The sequence below is a fragment of the Schistocerca nitens genome, chromosome 1 (genome assembly GCF_023898315.1).
Source record: "Schistocerca nitens isolate TAMUIC-IGC-003100 chromosome 1, iqSchNite1.1, whole genome shotgun sequence".
In the NCBI taxonomy this organism is placed as follows: domain Eukaryota; kingdom Metazoa; phylum Arthropoda; class Insecta; order Orthoptera; family Acrididae; genus Schistocerca; species Schistocerca nitens.
The window spans coordinates 151,193,236-151,211,821 of NC_064614.1; the positions used below are offsets into that span (position 1 = coordinate 151,193,236).

General features: G+C 43.2%; 1 protein-coding gene across 1 annotated transcript in view; it reads right to left on the reverse strand.

Annotated features, from left to right (window-relative positions):
- The window catches only part of LOC126227561 (dynein regulatory complex subunit 3-like), a 150,026-nt gene that overhangs the window by 38,030 nt on the left and 93,410 nt on the right, over positions 1 to 18,586 (reverse strand). The window contains exon 4 of the mRNA XM_049942273.1: positions 1,743 to 1,943. Within this exon, the coding sequence (XP_049798230.1) occupies positions 1,743 to 1,943 (201 nt within the window). The remainder of the gene's footprint in view (positions 1 to 1,742; positions 1,944 to 18,586) is intronic.

Here is an 18,586-nt window from a genome sequence, read left to right on the forward strand (position 1 = left end):
GTCACGGATGCAAAATACTAACGCGAATTCTTTACAGATGAATGGAAAAACTGGTAGAAGCCAACCTCGGGGAAGATCAGTTTGGATTCCGTAGAAATATTGGAACACGTGAGGCAATACTGACCCTACGACTTATCTTAGAAGCTAGATTAAGGAAAGGCAAACCTACATTTCTAGCATTTGTAGACTTAGAGAAAGCTTTTGACAATGTTGATTGGAATACTCTCTTTCAAATTCTGAAGGTGGCAGAGGTAAAATACAGGGAGCGAAAGGCTATTTACAATTTGTACAGAAACCAGATGGCAGTTATAAGAGTCGAGGGGCATGAAAGGGAAGCAGTGATTGGGAAGCTAGTGAGACAGGATTGTAGCCTATCCCCGATATTATTAAATCAGTATATTGAGCAAGCAGTAAAGTAAACAAAAGAAAAATTCAGAGTAGGAATTAAAATCCATGGAGAAGAAATAAAAACTTTGAGGTTCACCAATGACATTGTAGTTCTGTCAGAGACAGCAAAGGACTTGGAAGAGCAGTTGAACGGAATGGACAGTGTCTAGAAAGAAGGATATAAGATGAACATCAACAAAAGAAAAACGAGGATAATGGAATGTAGTCGAGTTAAGTCGGGTCATGTTAAGGGTATTAGATTAGGAAATGAGACGCTTAAAGTAGTAAAGGAGTTTTGCTATTTGGGGAGCAAAATAACTGACGATGGTGGAAGTAGAGAGGATATAAAATGTAGACTGGCAATGGCAAGGAAAGCGTTTCTGAAGAAGAGAAATTTCTTAACATCGAGTGTAGATGTAAGTGTCAGGAAGTCGTTTCTGAAAGTATTTGTATGGATCATAGCCATGTATGGAAGTGAAACATGGACGATAACTAGTCTGGACAAGAAGAGAATAGAAGCTTTCGAAATGTGGTGCTACAGAAGAATGCTGAAGATTAGATGGGTAGATCATATAACTAATGAGGAGGTATTGAATAGGATTGGGGAGAAGAGAAGTTTGTGGCACAACTTGAGTAGAAGAAGGGAGCGGTTGGTAGGACATGTTCTGAGGCATCAAGGGATCACCAATGTAGTATTGGAGGGAAGCGTAGAGGGTAAAAATCGTAGAGGGAGACCAAGAGATGAATACACTAAACAGATTCAGAAGGATGTAGGTTGCAGTAGGTTCTGGGAGATGAAGAAGCTTGCACAGGATAGAGTAGCATGGAGAGCTGCATCAAACCAGTCTCAGGACTGAAGACCACAACAACAACAATATTACATAATAAGTCAGGCAACATTAATAAAACAGGGTTTTGATATAAAAAAAAAAGGTATTTTGAATAGTATGGCTGGGATCACAAGAAATAATTTTAGAACTCGCTTTTTTGTTATATGGGTTGACCTTCTGCCACATTAGGCCAGATAAGTTCCAATCTTCATTACTCACTATGACTACTATATAGTATAGCTGGACTTGAAACAACAAGCAACTAAAACCTGTGCTTCATGCATCTGAAGAAGACAACTAGAACAACTGTCAAAATACCCTGTGAAGTGACAATATTAATTCGACAGCAGACTGAAATATCTGAAAATTATCATTTTCACTGAGAAAGCTTGAAACATCACTTTTTTTTTAAAAAAAAGCAGCACAATGGAATATGCTACTAAGTGCAAATAAAAATAATTTGGGTTTATCAATCTATTAAATGGTGTGCCTATACTGTTTTAGCTTTTTATCTATATGACTTACCTGTTGTAGTTCACGGGGTATACGAAGCTTTGGGTCATCCGCCTTTGTGATAACATTGCTGAGGTAGCGATTTGCACAGTCTGACAACTGTTCATGAAATATTTGCTGTGAATTACGACATTCAACAAATATAGCTTGAGCATCCTTAATAAATGCGGAGACAAGTTCAATTAAGTTTCTCTCAAAAGCGGCATTTATTTTCTGTGAGCAAAAATAATTTCAATATTATAAGAAATTTATTCATGTGACAAAACAGATATTGTACAAAGGTATCATAGGTAAAAGACATTGTGAAAACTATTATACTGTCTCAAATCTAAAGCAATTCTACTCGTCCAAACTTGAAATTTGTGGCTAGGACTTGCTTTTGACTTTTTATCTTTATTGATTTTTTTCATAGTTGAACTAAGTAATTGAAAAAAAATGAATGAAATAAATACATGGCTTTAATAATCTGTATAAAATTGAAGAATATTTTAGGATTAAAGGAGACCACTCAACAAACAGAAGAAGCTTTGTCTTGTCGATAGGCACACATAAAAGGAAGAAAAATTTCTGGCTTTTGGATTTATTCTTTAATGAGCTACAGTAAATTACACACACACACACACACACACACACACACACACACACACACACACACACACACACACACACACACACACACATATATATATATATATATATATATGATATGGTTATAATAGAGGGAAACATTCCACGTAGGAAAAATATACCTAAAAATAAAGATGGTGTGACTTACCAAATGAAAGTGCTGGCAGGTCGACAGACACACAAACAAACACAAACACACACACAAAATTCAAGCTTTTGCAACAAACTGTTGCCTCTTCAGAAAAGAGGGAAGGAGAGGGAAAGACGAAAGGATGTGGGTTTTAAGGGAGAGGGTAAGGAGTCATTCCAGTCCCGGGAGCGGAAAGACTTACCTTAGGGGGAAAAAAGGACGGGTATACACTCGCACACACACACATATCCATCCACACACATACAGACACAAGCAGACATGTTTAAAGACAAAGAGTTTGGGCAGAGATGTCATCCTTTCGTCTTTCCCTCTCCTTCCCTCTTTCCTGAAGAGGCAACAGTTTGTTGCGAAAGCTTGAATTTTGTGTGTATGTTTGTGTTTGTTTGTGTGTCTGTCGACCTGCCAGCACTTTCATTTGGTAAGTCACATCATCTTTATAAAAAACAAAGAAGGCCTTTGCCTTTGCCTTTGCCTTTACAAATGTCTGCTTGTGTCTGTGTATGTGTGGTTGGATATGGGTGTGTGCGCGAGTGTATACCTGTCCTTTTTTCCCCCTAAGGTAAGTCTTTCCGCTCCTGGGATTGGAATGACTCCTTACCCTCTCCCTTAAAACCCACATCCTTTCGTCTTTCCCTCTCCTTCCCTCTTTCCTGATGAAGCAACCGTTGGTTGGGAAAGCAGAATTTTGTGTGTATGATTGTCTTTGTTTGTGTGTCTATCGACCTGCCAGCACTTTCGTATGGTAAGTCACATCATCTTTGTTTTTAGATATATTTTTCCCGTGTGGAATGTTTCCGAAACATTCCACATGGGAAAAATATATCTAAAAACAAAGATGCTGTAACTTACTAAACGAAAGTGTTGGTACGTTGATAGAGGCAATAAACACACAAACACACACAAATTTCAAGCTTTTGCAACCCAAGGTTGCTTCACCAGGAAAGAGGGAAGGAGAGGGAAAGATGAAAGTATGTGGGCTTTAAGGGAGAGGGTAAGGAGTCATTCCAATCCTGGGAGTGGAAAGACTTACCTTATGGGGAAAAAGGGACAGGTATACACTTGCACACACACACATATCCATCGGCACATATACAGACACAGGCAGAAATATGTTAATGCATTTACATATCTCTGCTAGACAGACAGTGCCAATGCAATTTTTCAGCAGTTGGGCTGGTTGTGGTGGGGTTAGTATCAGGAGGGGATTGGTACCCCTCCCTCCCACATTCCAAGCAGGCAAACCAGCCACCTCCCTCCAAGCCACTAGCGCCCCACCCTCAGTCACTCTCCCTGCCTCCCAGTCTCCTTTCCCTCTACCCACTCCATCTGACACTACCCCCACCACAGCCAGTCCACCTGCTGAAAAACAGCACTGGCACTGTGATTCTAGCCAGCACCATGTAGGGGCAAGTAGGAATGCATGTGTGTGTGTGTGTGTGTGTGTGTGTGTGTAATATACTCTAACTCATCAAAGGATAAATCTGAAAGTTAGCAACTTGTCTTTCTTTTGTGTGTGCCTAAACTCAATGCTTCTGCTTTTCAGTGAGTGGTCTACTCTGATCCTTAAGTATTTATGTTCTACAAGAACTTTCCTAGAACATAAACTGAAGCATATGTCAGATCACATTGAGAATCCATTTGTATTCCTGGTGACAAGATCTCACAGTGACTCGGAATTGGTATCTGGCAAATCTAACATGACAGCCTATGGTGAAGGAAATAAAGTTTATTAAATCACAAACACAAGAACCTGGACGCACAGGTGGCGGCTAAGATCAGATCACATTCATGTTGACAGCTGAAACCAGCTATACAGGAGCATGTGGAAGGCCAGTTTCACACTATGCTCCACAGATGGTGTTTGTCTCTGGACTTCCACCAGCTGCTAAGATGACTGCATGCCTGGGAAAACCCAACTGTTGAGCAGCATGGTGGTTGCTCATTACTTATGGCCACTTTTGGATTCCAATTCAAAATTAAAGTTTAACCCAAAATTAATGAATATTGAACCAAATTTGTCACTGAAGAGCCACTAAGCTTATTTGAGCTGGAAAAATACAGATGATTATGCGCACGGAGACGCACCTTCGATATTCACATTAGTTTATAAGATATTAAAAATTAAATGTTATAAATAATTCCTGAACTGTAAAGGTGAATATCTCAGCTATGCATTATCCGATTGCAACAAACAAGCTGTCTACAGATACATCTCATAGAACTGTATCAGCTTTGATAGTAGATTTACTGAAATTATTTACATATTTAAATGAGAGGCTGAAAAATGGGTTTTGTGCAACTAAAAACATATGTTCTTACTAAATAAATAGAGAAACATTGAAAATAGAAGCATGCTGTAAACTTAGGTACATAGAAAATTATTTAACGTATAATTTAAATTGTTTGTTACTATTTAAACTTATAAATCTGAAAATGGAGGAAAACCATAGAAATTATTGTTAGAAATTAGCTACATCAGATAAAACAAAACTGATAAAAGCTTAATATTTCATGGAAAATTTCTTGTGATTTAATGTATTGCATATGTATAAGAGGTTAAAATTAAGAATCTCAACAGTTTTCACGTTCAGTAGTTTAACTGACTTGAATGGTGCTTCACCAAGGTTTCCAGGGCGAACAGCGGCACTTTGGTGGGGGGTCTATGTTTGGATGCTGTTGGAGGTGGTCAGACTTTTTTAGTCTGTGTTTTGAGAAAGTTTTATCTGATCAGCTGTGAAACAGCCAACTGTTCATGTGTGTGAATTATTCAGAGTTCCTGCTTTCAGACATAAAAATTTTTCAGCATCTGATGGATTTGTTATTGTGTGGGCAAATCTTTTTGTATAGTAGCATTAGTGGACTCCGAGCTCATATAGAAGTTGTGAATGGCTTAGAGCTCTGATTTTTGGCGAGTTAATGAGAAAGATTGTATTTTATTTCATCATCCATGCCATTTGCATATTCCCATACAACCCATATGGTTGCACAAAGCATACAGGAAACAACATTGGCCCCCAGAGATGTCGACAGGGTAATGCCTTCTCTAGGACTGTTGTACACATGTTCGAGAATGCAAATATTTGTGTGGATTTGTTATGATCAGTTGTTTTTTAAAACATTCTGAGCTTCAGAATTGATAGTCTTTTGTATAAATGGGTTCCATAGCCACTGAATTTCTCAAAGACAGTCATTTTCCTGCACAGACTGTTTTATTTTGAAGTAATCACTTTCTTCCATGATTTACCAATTAGCTAATTTTGCTCTCTTGGACATTTCCAAGCTACCTCTGTTACTTGCAAATCAGCAAAAAATTATAATCTCAGGGTGTATATGTGGACAAGGAAAAAAATTCCCGGATTTTTCCCAGATTTCCCGGTTAAAAATACAGTTTCTCCTGGGTGACAGTATATTTTCCCTTAGCAATCCTTTGAATGATTATGGTTTTATACACAGGTGTACAATTTCCTGGCACTTTAGAAAACGAAACTCACGGAAAAAGACACTTTTTGGAAATATCTTTGATATGCAGCAACATGTACGCTGCATATTTTCGTATTACGAAAGCATACATTGGAATTCCACCAAACACTGCATTGTACTTTCTGAATCATTGAAATTGAGATTTCAATGCGCTTTTGTAAGCCGTTCGTAGCTCATGTCACATGATCTCGCCAACTGATGACAGCGGATATTCAGAGCATAGGACATGTGATGTAGTCAGCCAACAGCAACATCACTGTTAAGTAGCACAAACACACAAACAGGGAAAGTTAATAGTTTAAATTAATATACATAGTGTTGCCACAAGAAAAGCAAAGCTTTCACATATAATATTGGTCTCAAGCTGCAAGAGAAGCTAAGCTTTCACATATACTGTTGATTTTTTTTGCACGTGTTACACTTTAAGATATATCACACCAATGAGCCAGTAAAATTTTTAATAATGAAATAAATGTCTGATCTTCAGGGTTTGAAATTCTTCTAAATGGCTTGTCATCAAAGAGTTGATTTTTAAATGAGAGTCAAACACTCTGTGATTTAATAAACTCATGGTACATTCTTGCACATAGCTCAACTTATGTAAAAGGATATTTACTTTGAAAGTAATGTTTTTCAAACCACTATTCGCAATATTTTCCTGCGACCTGTTAGAAATAGGTTCGTTTCAGCAGTTGCCAGAGAGTGCAGATAACGGGCGACACCATGCTTGGGTAGCTATCATGACATAAAAAGCCCATAAGTACGAACATTGAAAGATCATAAATGATGTCATAAAAGAAAGAAGATATCAGAGGATACTGAAAGAGCATCGGAATTTCGTGAACCATTCTAAAATGTGCACATTTAAAGTGCATACTTAAAGGGCACATTCGTATGTCCGGATTCCAAATGAAGGAGACCCCGACGTGATATTAAGCTTTTGGGATGTAAATTTTCTTGGAGCACCAGTACTGTATTATATCATGTTTGGTTCTTTATTATGGTATAATGCCATACGTGCTAGAAAATGAAAACGTGAACTTCAAATGCAGTAAACCGTTGAAACTAGCCAGTACTGTGGAATTAAACATTTCATTTCAAATACATTGACTGCCTCTGTGGAAAAGGTTAACAAAAATCAAATTTCTTTAGCAAACAGACAAAAATAGCTTCATTGTACCGCAAGGCAATTAATGCTTGATTGTCAGAAAGGTGGAAATAAAATAAAATCTGAAACTAATGATACATTTCAGCCTTCCGTAATTATGTGAATGTATTTTAATTCACTTGATAGCTCCCGGCCACAGATATCCATTTTTTTTTAAATTTGATGTGAGAGTAAATGAAGGGGAAACAGCAAAATCACTAAATGTAAATATGGGTCCTGTGGAGACTACCTACTATAGCTCAAACTGCTCTGCGCATCAGCCCCGGATCTACAACATTTGCGAACTGGGTCAATACTAAAAAAAATAGAATTTTCAAAATATGTTCATCTTGTAGTGCACATCTTTCTGAAAAGTCTGAAACATAAAACACATGTATTCAAGGAAATGTAAGCCATATTATTAAGTCTTCAGTATGCCAAAGTGCAGTGACATGCTTCTTCATAAAGCATTTTTCTATCGCACGTCCTGTCCTGCCTCACCTGCTCCCAGTCGGCCGGTTTGACAGCCTGCCCCTCTTTAAAAAAAATCTCGCAATTAATAGTGGATGGGATTATTTGTAATCGAGAGAACAAGAACTCTTTAGAAAATCTGAACTCTTTATTGCCTATTAGTTAATAACTTGCTGATTTGTGTGACATGAAATTAAATATGGGATATATAAAACCAATACTGACAAGAGATAAGCAAGAAATTACACATTTCTTCAAACCTTGGCTCCTAACATTTTTTTCTCTCTCATCTTGCTACACCTTTACATGGCATGCTTTCCTTTCTGCGAAAGACTCTGTGGGTTTTTATGGCTATAGTGAGGGGCCACGCACCGAAAACTCCAACTTATTGCGATAAGACACTTTTATTACGGTTCTCATATTTACAGAAACACAAGAAAAACAATGCACAATTTCACGACACGCGTATCACTAGTCAAGTCGCAGACAGGACTACCAAATCAGCTCGAGTCTCCAAAGACCGTTTACTCTGCGCTTCGCCGGTGAAGTCACTGTCAGTCGACTGTCAGCACAGAGCCCCCCCCCCCCCCTCCCCCCGGGAGTGCGGAGCACTGAGGGAAGGACGTGGGTGTCTTCCTGTGTAGTGGCGTTGTGGGATGCTCGCTGGTTGATAGCAGCGTGTGCTAAGTGTCCATACTGTCTGTGTAGGGTGGACTAGTGCTCGTATAGTCTGCCATCCAGTGGGGGGGGGGGGGGGCGGACTGGTCGACCTGCACGTGTGAACTGGACAGGCACAGGAGATGTCGTTGCAGTACTGGCGGAGAGGGGGATGCGAATCTTGAGCATCCCCTCGGTGCTGAACGTTGCAGTTATGGCAGCCGTATCCACCCCATTTGGGATAGGGACTGTGCGCAGGATGGTGATGTGTGACGTGGGTGTCGACCCACGTGAAGTGTCCCCTATGCGGAAGACAAAGATGGATCCCTCGTGGAGCTGCAAGGAAAGCTCATCGCGTTGGCACTCAGAGGCGTTGATTGCGATGCATATTTCGTCGACAGTGGATGTAGGGTGCACTAGGTGGGGTGGGGGCGAAAAGTAACGTAGTTCAGGAGAAACATTGGAACACTCTGTGGAGGTATTGTGTACCAACACTTGGGACGGTGTAATGTCACACGCAACATGAGGTTGAGCCTGAGGTTGTGGATTGTCACCCACAGTGCCTGTTTGGAACGAGGGTAGAATATCATCATACGCAACCGCTGAGTTGACCTCAGGTGTAGGCTCGGTGCACATACGATCATGGTGGGGCGCAGGAGGGTGGGTGGTCTGTGTGGGATCGGGGTCGTCACCATCTGATGGAAGAACACTCGACTCGGGGGGGGGGGGGTTGTTATAGATTCTTCGATCGTCCAGGCTGGTTTCACACGTTGGAGGGAAACTGCCTGCCGGCGACCACTGACGAGAATGTCCATAGTATTGTCCGTGCGAGCCACTACTCGATGTGGGCCAGAGTAGGGTGGCTGTAAAGCCGGTTTGACTGTGTAATCCCGTAACATAACGAACTCACAAGAGTCCAGTGCAGCATGCCTGAACAAGCGAGGGCGGGTATGTGGCCATGGAGGGGGCGTGCGGATCGCGGCTATGTGTGTCCAGACCCGTTCAACTAGCATGGGGAGGTTGGACAGGTCAGCGATTGCTTCGTCGTTGATGAACTCTGCGGAAGGACTAGGGTTTGCCATACAGGAGCTCTGCGAGTGAAGCCTGGAGGTCTGTCTTGTAAGCCGTGCGTATTCCTAGCATAACCCAGGGAAGGGCATCACACCACTCACCACCGTGGCACACGAGTGCCGCTTTCAGCGTTCTGTGCCCCACCGCTCGACCAGTCCATTGCTCTGGGGGTGGTAAGCCGTAGTGCGGAATCTGTCCACCCCACAGAGGATGCAGAGTTTGTTAAACAGCAGGGATTCAAACTGTCTTCCCTGGTCGGTGGTGATGGATGTAGGACAGCCAAATCGAGCTATCCAGGAGGATACAAATGTGCATGCTACGGAATCTGCTGTGATGTCCTGCAGGGGGATTGCCTCCACCCAACATGTAACGCGATCAATGATGGACAGGATATACCTGAAACCATCCGACATGGGTAATGGTCCTACGAGATCCACATGTACATGACGGAAGCGGCCTTTCGGGATGTCAAATTTACCTAGACTGGGTTGTGTGTGCCTGCCGACTTTTCAGCGCTGGCACTGTAAACAAGCACGAGCCCAAGTATGACAATCCCTCTTCACACCTGGCCACACAAAGCGTTCTGTAACCAGGCGCATAGTAGCCTTAGCACCAGGATGTGCCAGGTTATGTAAAGTAGTGAACACTTGGCGACGCAGCGCAGGGGGGACAATAGGCCGAGCAGTGCCCATCGATGTATCACACCACAGTGGCTTGGCCGAGCCTGGTAGGTTGGACGAAACGATCTGAAGGGAAGTATCTGGGTCCTGTCGGAGGTTGTGCAATTCAGTGTCACTGTCCTGTAAGTGGGCCAATTTGTCGAAATTAATGGGGGATGAAATTGCAGTGATACGTGATAGGTAGTCAGCCACCACATTTTCTGACCCTCGAATGTAACGGATGTTTGATCTGTATTGGCAAATTAAGTCCATTTGCCGGAACCTACATGGGGGAAGGCCAGTAGCGGGGTTACGGATAGCCTTTGTGAGGGGCCGGTGGTCTGTGAAAATTGTTATATTCCTTCCTTCAATGTCTGTGCAGAAATATTTTACAGCTTCATAAACTGCAAGCAATTCTCTGTCGAATGCTGACCATTTACGTTGAGCTGTAGATAATTTTTTGGAAAAAAACCGGAGTGGTTGAGTCATGTCATTGACATGCTGTTGTAGGACTGCACCTATTGTGAAATCACTTGCATCCACTGTAATCGAGATGCAGGCATCTGGCAAAGGATGGGCGAGAGTGACACCACGTGCTAACGCTGATTTAAGGTCTTCAAAAGCTCTCAGCATGTTGTCAGACCACGGTACTCAGCGACTGCCTGAGGTTTGTTTCCCAGCCAATGCATCAGTCAAAGGGGCTTGAATTGCTGCCGCCATTGGCAGGTTACGACGGTAGAAACTGACAGTTCCTAAAAACCGGCGTAATTCGCGAAACGACACTGGGAGGGGTAGCTCACGAATGCAGTCAATCCGCTCCTGCGGGGGGCATATACCATCCGAGGAGACTGTGTACCTCAGAAAAGTGACAGCGGTGCAGCGGAGTTGTGACTTGTCATTATTGATCTCGACTCTGTTACGTGTCAATAAGTCCTGTACCGTGGCCAGGTGGAGTTCATGTTCCCTGTCAGAGGGGGAGAAAATTAGTATGTCATCGAGGTATGCGTAGCAATATGTGCAGTTAAAAAGAAGTGAGTCTATAAAATGCCGCCAAGTTTAGGCCGCGTTTTTGAGACCATAAGGCATGTAACAAAATTTGTACAGACCAAAAGGTGTGATTACTGCTGTCTTTGGGATGTCACTCTGTTCCATTGGTATCTGTAAATATGCCTTGCGGCAGTCCAAGACGCTGAAGATGCGTGCTCCGCTAAGTACTTGCGCAAAGTCTTGTATGTGAGGTATCGGGTAATTGTCTAATACCGTTCGCGCGTTGAGGTGACGATAGTCGCCGCAGAGGCGCACAGTGCCATCCTTTTTGGGAACTAAATGTATGGGGGACGACCAGTAACTGTCCGATGGGCGAACAATGCCTGTCCTTAGAAGTTCCTCCACTGCGGCTTTAGCAAGGCGTAGTTTATGTGGTGGCAGTCGGCGCGTTTTATGGCGCACTGGAGGCCCATCTGTTGTGACAATTTTGTGTGTCGTGCCATTCGTGATAGCGTTCAGCTTGGCTGGTGAACTCATTTGGGGGCCGTCGTGAACGGGAATCAGTAGCACACAAGTGTCACTAACCTGATGTGCCAGGGAAGCTGTCTGCTTCGGTAGCGACAAAGTTCTACGAGGTGCATCTCCGGTGTCAGGTGGTGGCGGCGTTGGCAGGCATTGTACGAGGCATCGTGCCTCGGTGAGGGCTTGCGTAGCCGATGATCTGGCACGGTTCCGTTCGACATTGTGAGGACGGAGATCGTCGACTGCAGGGCATTCAGGCTGGAGATGGGCGGTGGAAATTGTGAGGCTGTCCGCCGATGAAGAGCACTTGATGGGAACTGTGTCCAGGTCGTTGGGCAGCTGAGGGGGAGGGGGGGCCGAAGATGCGACTGAACATGCAATGTGCGTGGATGAGGCGTGGTGCAATAATGCGGCTAACGGAAGATCTGGAGACAGTCCGAAGTGGAAAAGGAAGTCGATGCCTAATACTGGGTCTTCGACATCAGCCACATAGAAGGACCAAGTGAACTGTTTACAAGGTACGAGTTCAATAGGTAACTTGGCCAAACCCTCGACACGAAGTGTCGACTTATTTGCTGCTCGGAGGGACAGTTTGGTTGGTGTCATGTCCTTTACAGAAAATGTGGGAGGTATGACATTAACGTCTGCTCCGGTATCGACGAGAAAATACCGGCGTGAACCTACATCCAAGGCGTACAGACGTCCTCGTGGGGTGGGGGATCTGACAGAATGCAATGTCTTTGGGCGCCCCTGCCTGTATCCGTGGGCCGTGGCGCCTACTGCGGCCCGCATGCAGTGTTTGGGAACGTGCAGGGCGGACGGCAGTTGCGAGCGGCGTCCCTGAAAGTGGTGTGAAACCAGCATATGCGTGAGTCGGCTGTACTCGTCCCGCCAGCCGAGGCATCAGGCGGGGGGAAGGCAGGGTGGGCAGGCGCTAGCCCGGTTGGCGTGGGGAGCTGCTGTTGCCGACCCGCTGGCGGTTCCCGGTCTTGGCCACTAGGTGGCTGCTGTTCCATGTGCTGTCCGCGATACACACGTGCCTGGCCTCTACCGCCCGACGGTGGAGTATACCCACAGGGTTACCAACCTCGGCGATATTAGACACTGTGCTGCACGGAGGAAGGTGGCTGTGTCGAATAATGGCATATGCCTGGTCCACCAGCCGTAGTTTATCCTCAAGTGATGCTGCGGTATGTGGAAGCAAATGTAACTGTAGTTCTTGCGTCATCTTCACCAACCACAATGCCCAGAGCGCTAAGTTCGGCAGGATCTCGGTACCGACCTATGCACGCAAGCGTCGCCACAGCTGTGAGGGCGTTCTGTCGCCTAAAGTCTCATCGTAAATTATGTTGTGAATAATATCGGCCGGCGGACGAGAGAGGCATTTGATAAGTAATGCGCGAGCAGAGGCATATTTGTTGCTCTTAGGTGGGTTCAGCAATAAGTCACTGATGAGATCAAGGTGGTCGTGCAGGTGGTTCACTAAACACACGAAATAGGTGCTGTCGTCCGCAATACCATGTATGTCCAACATGTTGTCCACCAAGGTAAACCACGTCACTGGGTTGTCCGGTTGTAACGGCGGCAGCTTCGGAAAACGACCGGGGCCCAGTGTTGGCGGGGCTGTAGGAGAGGCACTAAACGCACGGGGATTCTGCACGGTGTTCACTGGTGCGAAATGTGCCTCAGTGGCAGGCGATGTGTTGCGTTGAACGTCCGTTAGCTGTGTAGGTGAGACGTAGTATCCAGTCCTTGTAGGCACGGAATCTGTACGGCCACACGACAAGCACGGCGTGGCAGGCATGGGCGGGTCAACTGCTGGTGCAGCCGAAATCTCGAGCAGAGGCGCGAGATCGTGATTGAGCGCCGAGTGACGGTGCGGAACCCCAGCAGGTGCGTCGCCTGAGGTGTGCGCGGGGCGGCAGGACGGATAGGCGTATAAATGGTCCGGCACGGTTGGCGCGAGTGTCCCTTCGACCGGCGCGAAGGGGGGCACGTTAAACGGTGGCCATGCATGTGGACCCAGAAACTGGCCAGCCGCGTGGTCCATGTTGTGCGGTAGAAACTCGGGGTTTCCGTGGTCCTGTGCTGAAGGAGCATTCTGTCGAGCGTAGAATGCCGTAGAAGGTGTCCGCGACGATGTGTACAGCGCCCGGTGCGGTATGCCGGCAGAGGTTAGAGTCGTCCAGCCAGGCGAGGCAAACACGGGAGATAAAAGCATTCCCGGTGTATTAGTGGCACACGGGGTGAAGCGTTGTGCTTCACAGTCGAATGTCCATTCTGCGGTCGCGGCGTCGTGCACTGCCGTAAAAACTGGAGGCTGCGACATTGTCTATTGGCGTGAAACCGGTGATACACAGCGAGCGACTGCAACGTATTTTCGCGACTCGGGGTCACCAATGTGGGTTTTTATGGCTATAGTGAGGGACCATGCACCGAAAACTCCAACTTATTATGATAAGACACTTTTATTATGGTTTATATATTTACAGAAACACAAGAAAAACAATGCACAATTTCACGACACGTGTATCACTAATCAAGTCGCAGACGGGACTACCAAAGAAGCTCGAGTCTCCAAAGACCGTTTACTCTGCACTTCGCCGGTGAAGTTACTGGCAGTCGACTGTCGCCAGAACTCTATTACCTTATCAAAGTTCATCAAACATTTTGCTACATGAAAAATCGAAATGTCGTTATCTAATACTGAAAAAGCTGTTAATACAAATAATACCCAAGACTGGTGTGGTTTCTCAATCTGATTGCATCTATTTTGTCACTGTCTGCTAGATAAAACAAAATAGGCCTTTCTAATATGGCAGCAATTTTGTAACACACCAAATAAATGAGACTGTTTTGGCACAAATGGCCATTTTTATAAAACGACAGCATATAATCCAATAAGTACCAATATCAAATGCCTATTAGGCCTAATACAAGCAAAAAGCTTTATGTTAGGAAATAGTTTCACATTTCATTCATACACACCAGCTTCACAAGCATGAGATTGAAAAGTAGTATTATGGAATTTTTATATAAATTTGGAATAGTCTTATTCTTCCACAATTTGTGTGATGTCCCCGTTACTTCTTCTTCCTCATTCTAGAAAACAATTGTGTCATCACCAATTCTGCAGCTATTCCTGCCATTGTCAAAATTTTTTCGCCAATTAACTTCACTAACCCTGCCAGAATCACAGGTTTACTAATTTTAGGTATTTTCCAGTTAGGTGTTATTACGTGTTTGAACAACACGTTTTCCGTGTGACTTCCAGAATAGAACTTACATGGCTGCTAGCTGGGGACTGTACTACTGGTCCTTACTAGTGTGTGATCTGGCCAAAAGTTTTCTTTCAAAATTTTGTTTTCTTGGATAGTTCATGGTGTGGGTTCCTGGTATCATGTCCTAGTTCATGAACCACGGGCAACGTATGAGTGGCCAAGTAAGTGGTCTTGACAGTAGGGATACCAGTTACTTTGGAATAAGGCTGGGCACCTCGGACATATTCCGAGTCGTGGCCACCTTTGTGCTCAGAAGGCAAAGACTACCAAATCCACCGGTTAGTCCCTCAACCATTAGGGGTAAAACTCAATGGGACCCAGGGCAAGTAAGGCTAGCAACCTGCTTCCCTGGTACTATAAATATGATGCTGGCAACAATCAGAGCAAAATGCCTTGGACCTTTGGAGGTGACGGAGTCCCACCTCTAATTGACAAACCAGGGACTTGTAACCTCCCCCTCACTTATCGACCTTAATGGCAGTGAAAAATTAAACCGCGTGTACCTAATGGAAATTTGGGAAAAGCAATCATCACAGAAGTTAATCTGTCGGTAAAGAGGAAGGAAAGGGTTACATCTAAATGAAAGGAAAAATGCAAATGAAACTGGTGGAAATTAATTTTGAAAAGGGGTAAAGTTAATAAAGAAAGTAAATGTGCAGCCGTTACGTTAACAATTAACTAGCGGTAATTAGATATTTGAGATTTGGGGGAAATTATGGTCACCAGTCCTATGGACAATTACTATAGTAACTGAAAAAGAAAGGTTATTACACATATAATTAGCACTATAGTTCAATTCTTTTATCTTGGCGGCTCGCGCATGCCCGCCTAGACGCGGGAGATTGCTGCGTTGCCAGTTGCACACGACGCACGCGCCAAGAGAAGCAGCGCCATAGTATAGCATTGTTCGCAAGCTTACGTTTAGGGGGGAGCGCGCAGTTCATGAAGTAAAGCCACCACGGCCGCATTAACCCTTTCGCTGCTACAAAGACGTGCTCCCTGCATTCCGCGCTGTGGGCGATTTTGTCACTGCACTGCTCGCCTGTGCAGACACATTGTGTTCCGACTGCGTTGACACTCTTTATCATTCGATTCCACAAAAACTATTTGGCTCAAAAATTAGATTTTTACCTATCTTCTTGACTGATACCTTCCCCCCATAAATGACTTAATTTTGTTTCGATGTTCAACACAGTTATTATGCAGCATTAAATATAGTAAACCATTGCACGAAATTTTGAAGAGTTTGCAGAGGTAAAGTCCATAGAGTATACTTTCCGGATGGTCGATTTTAGTTGCCACAATGTTGAGAATGAAATGTGGACAAGATACCTATATATTTCATTTAATTTAAGTACCACATAAGTGTCGTATGTAATATTCAGAAATATTCCACCTTTCGCGACTGTAACAAAAGTTTTACTTACACTGGGCACGTTTGGCTTTATTTTAAAGCACTTCAATCAATCAAAAGGAAGTAGACAAAATACATTAAACAAAACTGTGGACTTACAAAAACATTAGGACTTGAATATACCGTCTGTCAGTGAAGTGCTCAGAGCTATGTCAAATATAATTTTGTGTGTGGCACACACAAACAGCATTTATTTGCTAAAACACTGATGAGCCAACACGAACGTTGAATATTGTGCTACCGCAGCACAAAACTACGAAAGGTGACTTGGCAATGGAGGACACAAAAAGCAGTCCTCTTATGATGCTTCAAAAAAGAGAAACGCATCTGGTCTAAATAAGTCGCTTATTACAGTTGCAGAAGAGGGATATATTTCAATACCATTGGTAAAACTGCGACTGTGGAACAAAAACAAGAAACACAACATGAATACCATTGTGTATGTGCCATACCTTTTCACCTTTCACTTTAAAATAAAGCCAAACGCGCCCTGTGTAAATAAAACTTTTATTACAGTCGCGAAAGACGGAATATTTCTCAATATTACATACGACACCTATGTGGTACTTAAATTAAATGAGATATTGTTATACAGTAAATATTATATGAAATTTAGGTATCTTGTCCACATTTCATTCTCAACATTGTGGCAACTAAAATCGACCATACGGAAAGTATACGCTATGGACTTTTACCTCTGCAAACTCTTCAAAATTTCGTGCAATGGTTTACTACATTTAATGCTACACATCAAAACAAAATTAAGTCATTCATGGGGGGAAGCTATCAGTCAAGAAGACGTGTAAAAATCAAATTTTTTGGCCAAATAGTTTTTGTGAAATCGAATGATAAGTGTGTCAAAGCAGTGGGAACACCATGTGTCTGCACAGGCGAGAAGTGCAGTGATGACAAAATCGCGCACAGCGCGGAATGCGGGGAGCACGTGTCTGCAGCAGCGAAAAAGTTAATGAAGAGGCAAAGCACTAGAAATTTCATTCAAACGAATAAAAATCGTGCAGTAAGGCACTCCAATATTGTTTGTAAATAAAGAAAATATTAAGCACCGCACAAGGTTTGAACTTGTGACCTTTCACCTGGCAGCCTAACACCTTAACCGTTCCGCTACATCGGCTCGTCGAACAACGTAACTCCATAAGGACTCTAACATCTCACGCAACTACTTATAAACACTGTTGATATGACTATGAATTACTCACGCTTCGTCGAAGTACAATAGGAAATAAACAATTACCGCTGTTCTTTATTGCGAAAAAGCAGTTCGTGAGATTCAAACAAACACCTTTCCTTGCTATCGCCTGAATTAGGAGTCTTATTGCTTGTATGGTTTAATTAATTAATAGAATATGAAGCAATTGGTATAAAGAATGCTTTTTCCAAACTTTCTATAAAAGAAAGTCTGCTATCAAGACATTGCTTTTGTTCTATTACTGTATTTATGACTGAACGTTTCTAAAACTGAAGAGACTTGTCCGTGCTCTGCACTGCAGTCGAGATCTGGCAACGTCGTTCTCTGTTCATTGGCTGACTGTGTTTTCTGACGTCAGATGCGCAGAACGAACCTAAACTCGGCCGCCAAGATATATGACGCGCACTTTAGAAGCATGGCAACTGAAGGTTGACACGTGTAGTGTGAAAACTGAAAGTTTGTCAGAAGTAATAAATTTCGCTACACTCTGACTTAATTTAGCAAAAGAATTAATAAAACCGGAAAATTGAAAGTTAATTTAGTGACTGCAATTAATAGTGAGCTTTGTTTTTTAAGCACATCGAAATTCAGTAAAATACGGTTAGTCTTGGGGTACCTCAACAATCATTTCAAAAGCTACTTGAATCTACGCAATTTAGAAATAAGAGATTTAACTTTGAACTTGAATTAAATGATTCTGAACAATTAACAATAGTAAAATTTAGTACGTACCAAGCTGAGCTGGAGTCACAGGTAAGCTAAAATACGGTAACAAAACTCGCACTCTTAATTTGTGCTTGTGTAATCTAAATATTGTAGCCAGCTATGAATACCTTAACTGAACTTTCAAATTAAAGCAGTGAAATGGAATGATATTACTTTAATGTTGGCGTTTGAATTTCAATGACACTCGGGTTCATTCCGGAAAAGGAAGGGACCCTGCTTGGTAATGCAATTGTGACAATGAGCAACAAAGGTTCATGCTATGTTTGCTGTAATTTAGTGAGAAAAATTTAACAGTTTGAAAAGCTGAGGTCTGCCATACAGTTCTAAAACTTTACGTGCTACCAGTCTTCCTTGTTGGTTGACTCAAAATTTGAAGTCGTCGATCGAGGAGGTGGCGACCGTCACTCATTGTCGGCCGTCGCTGTTGCGGAAGTTGGATGTTGGCGCGCCTTCTTC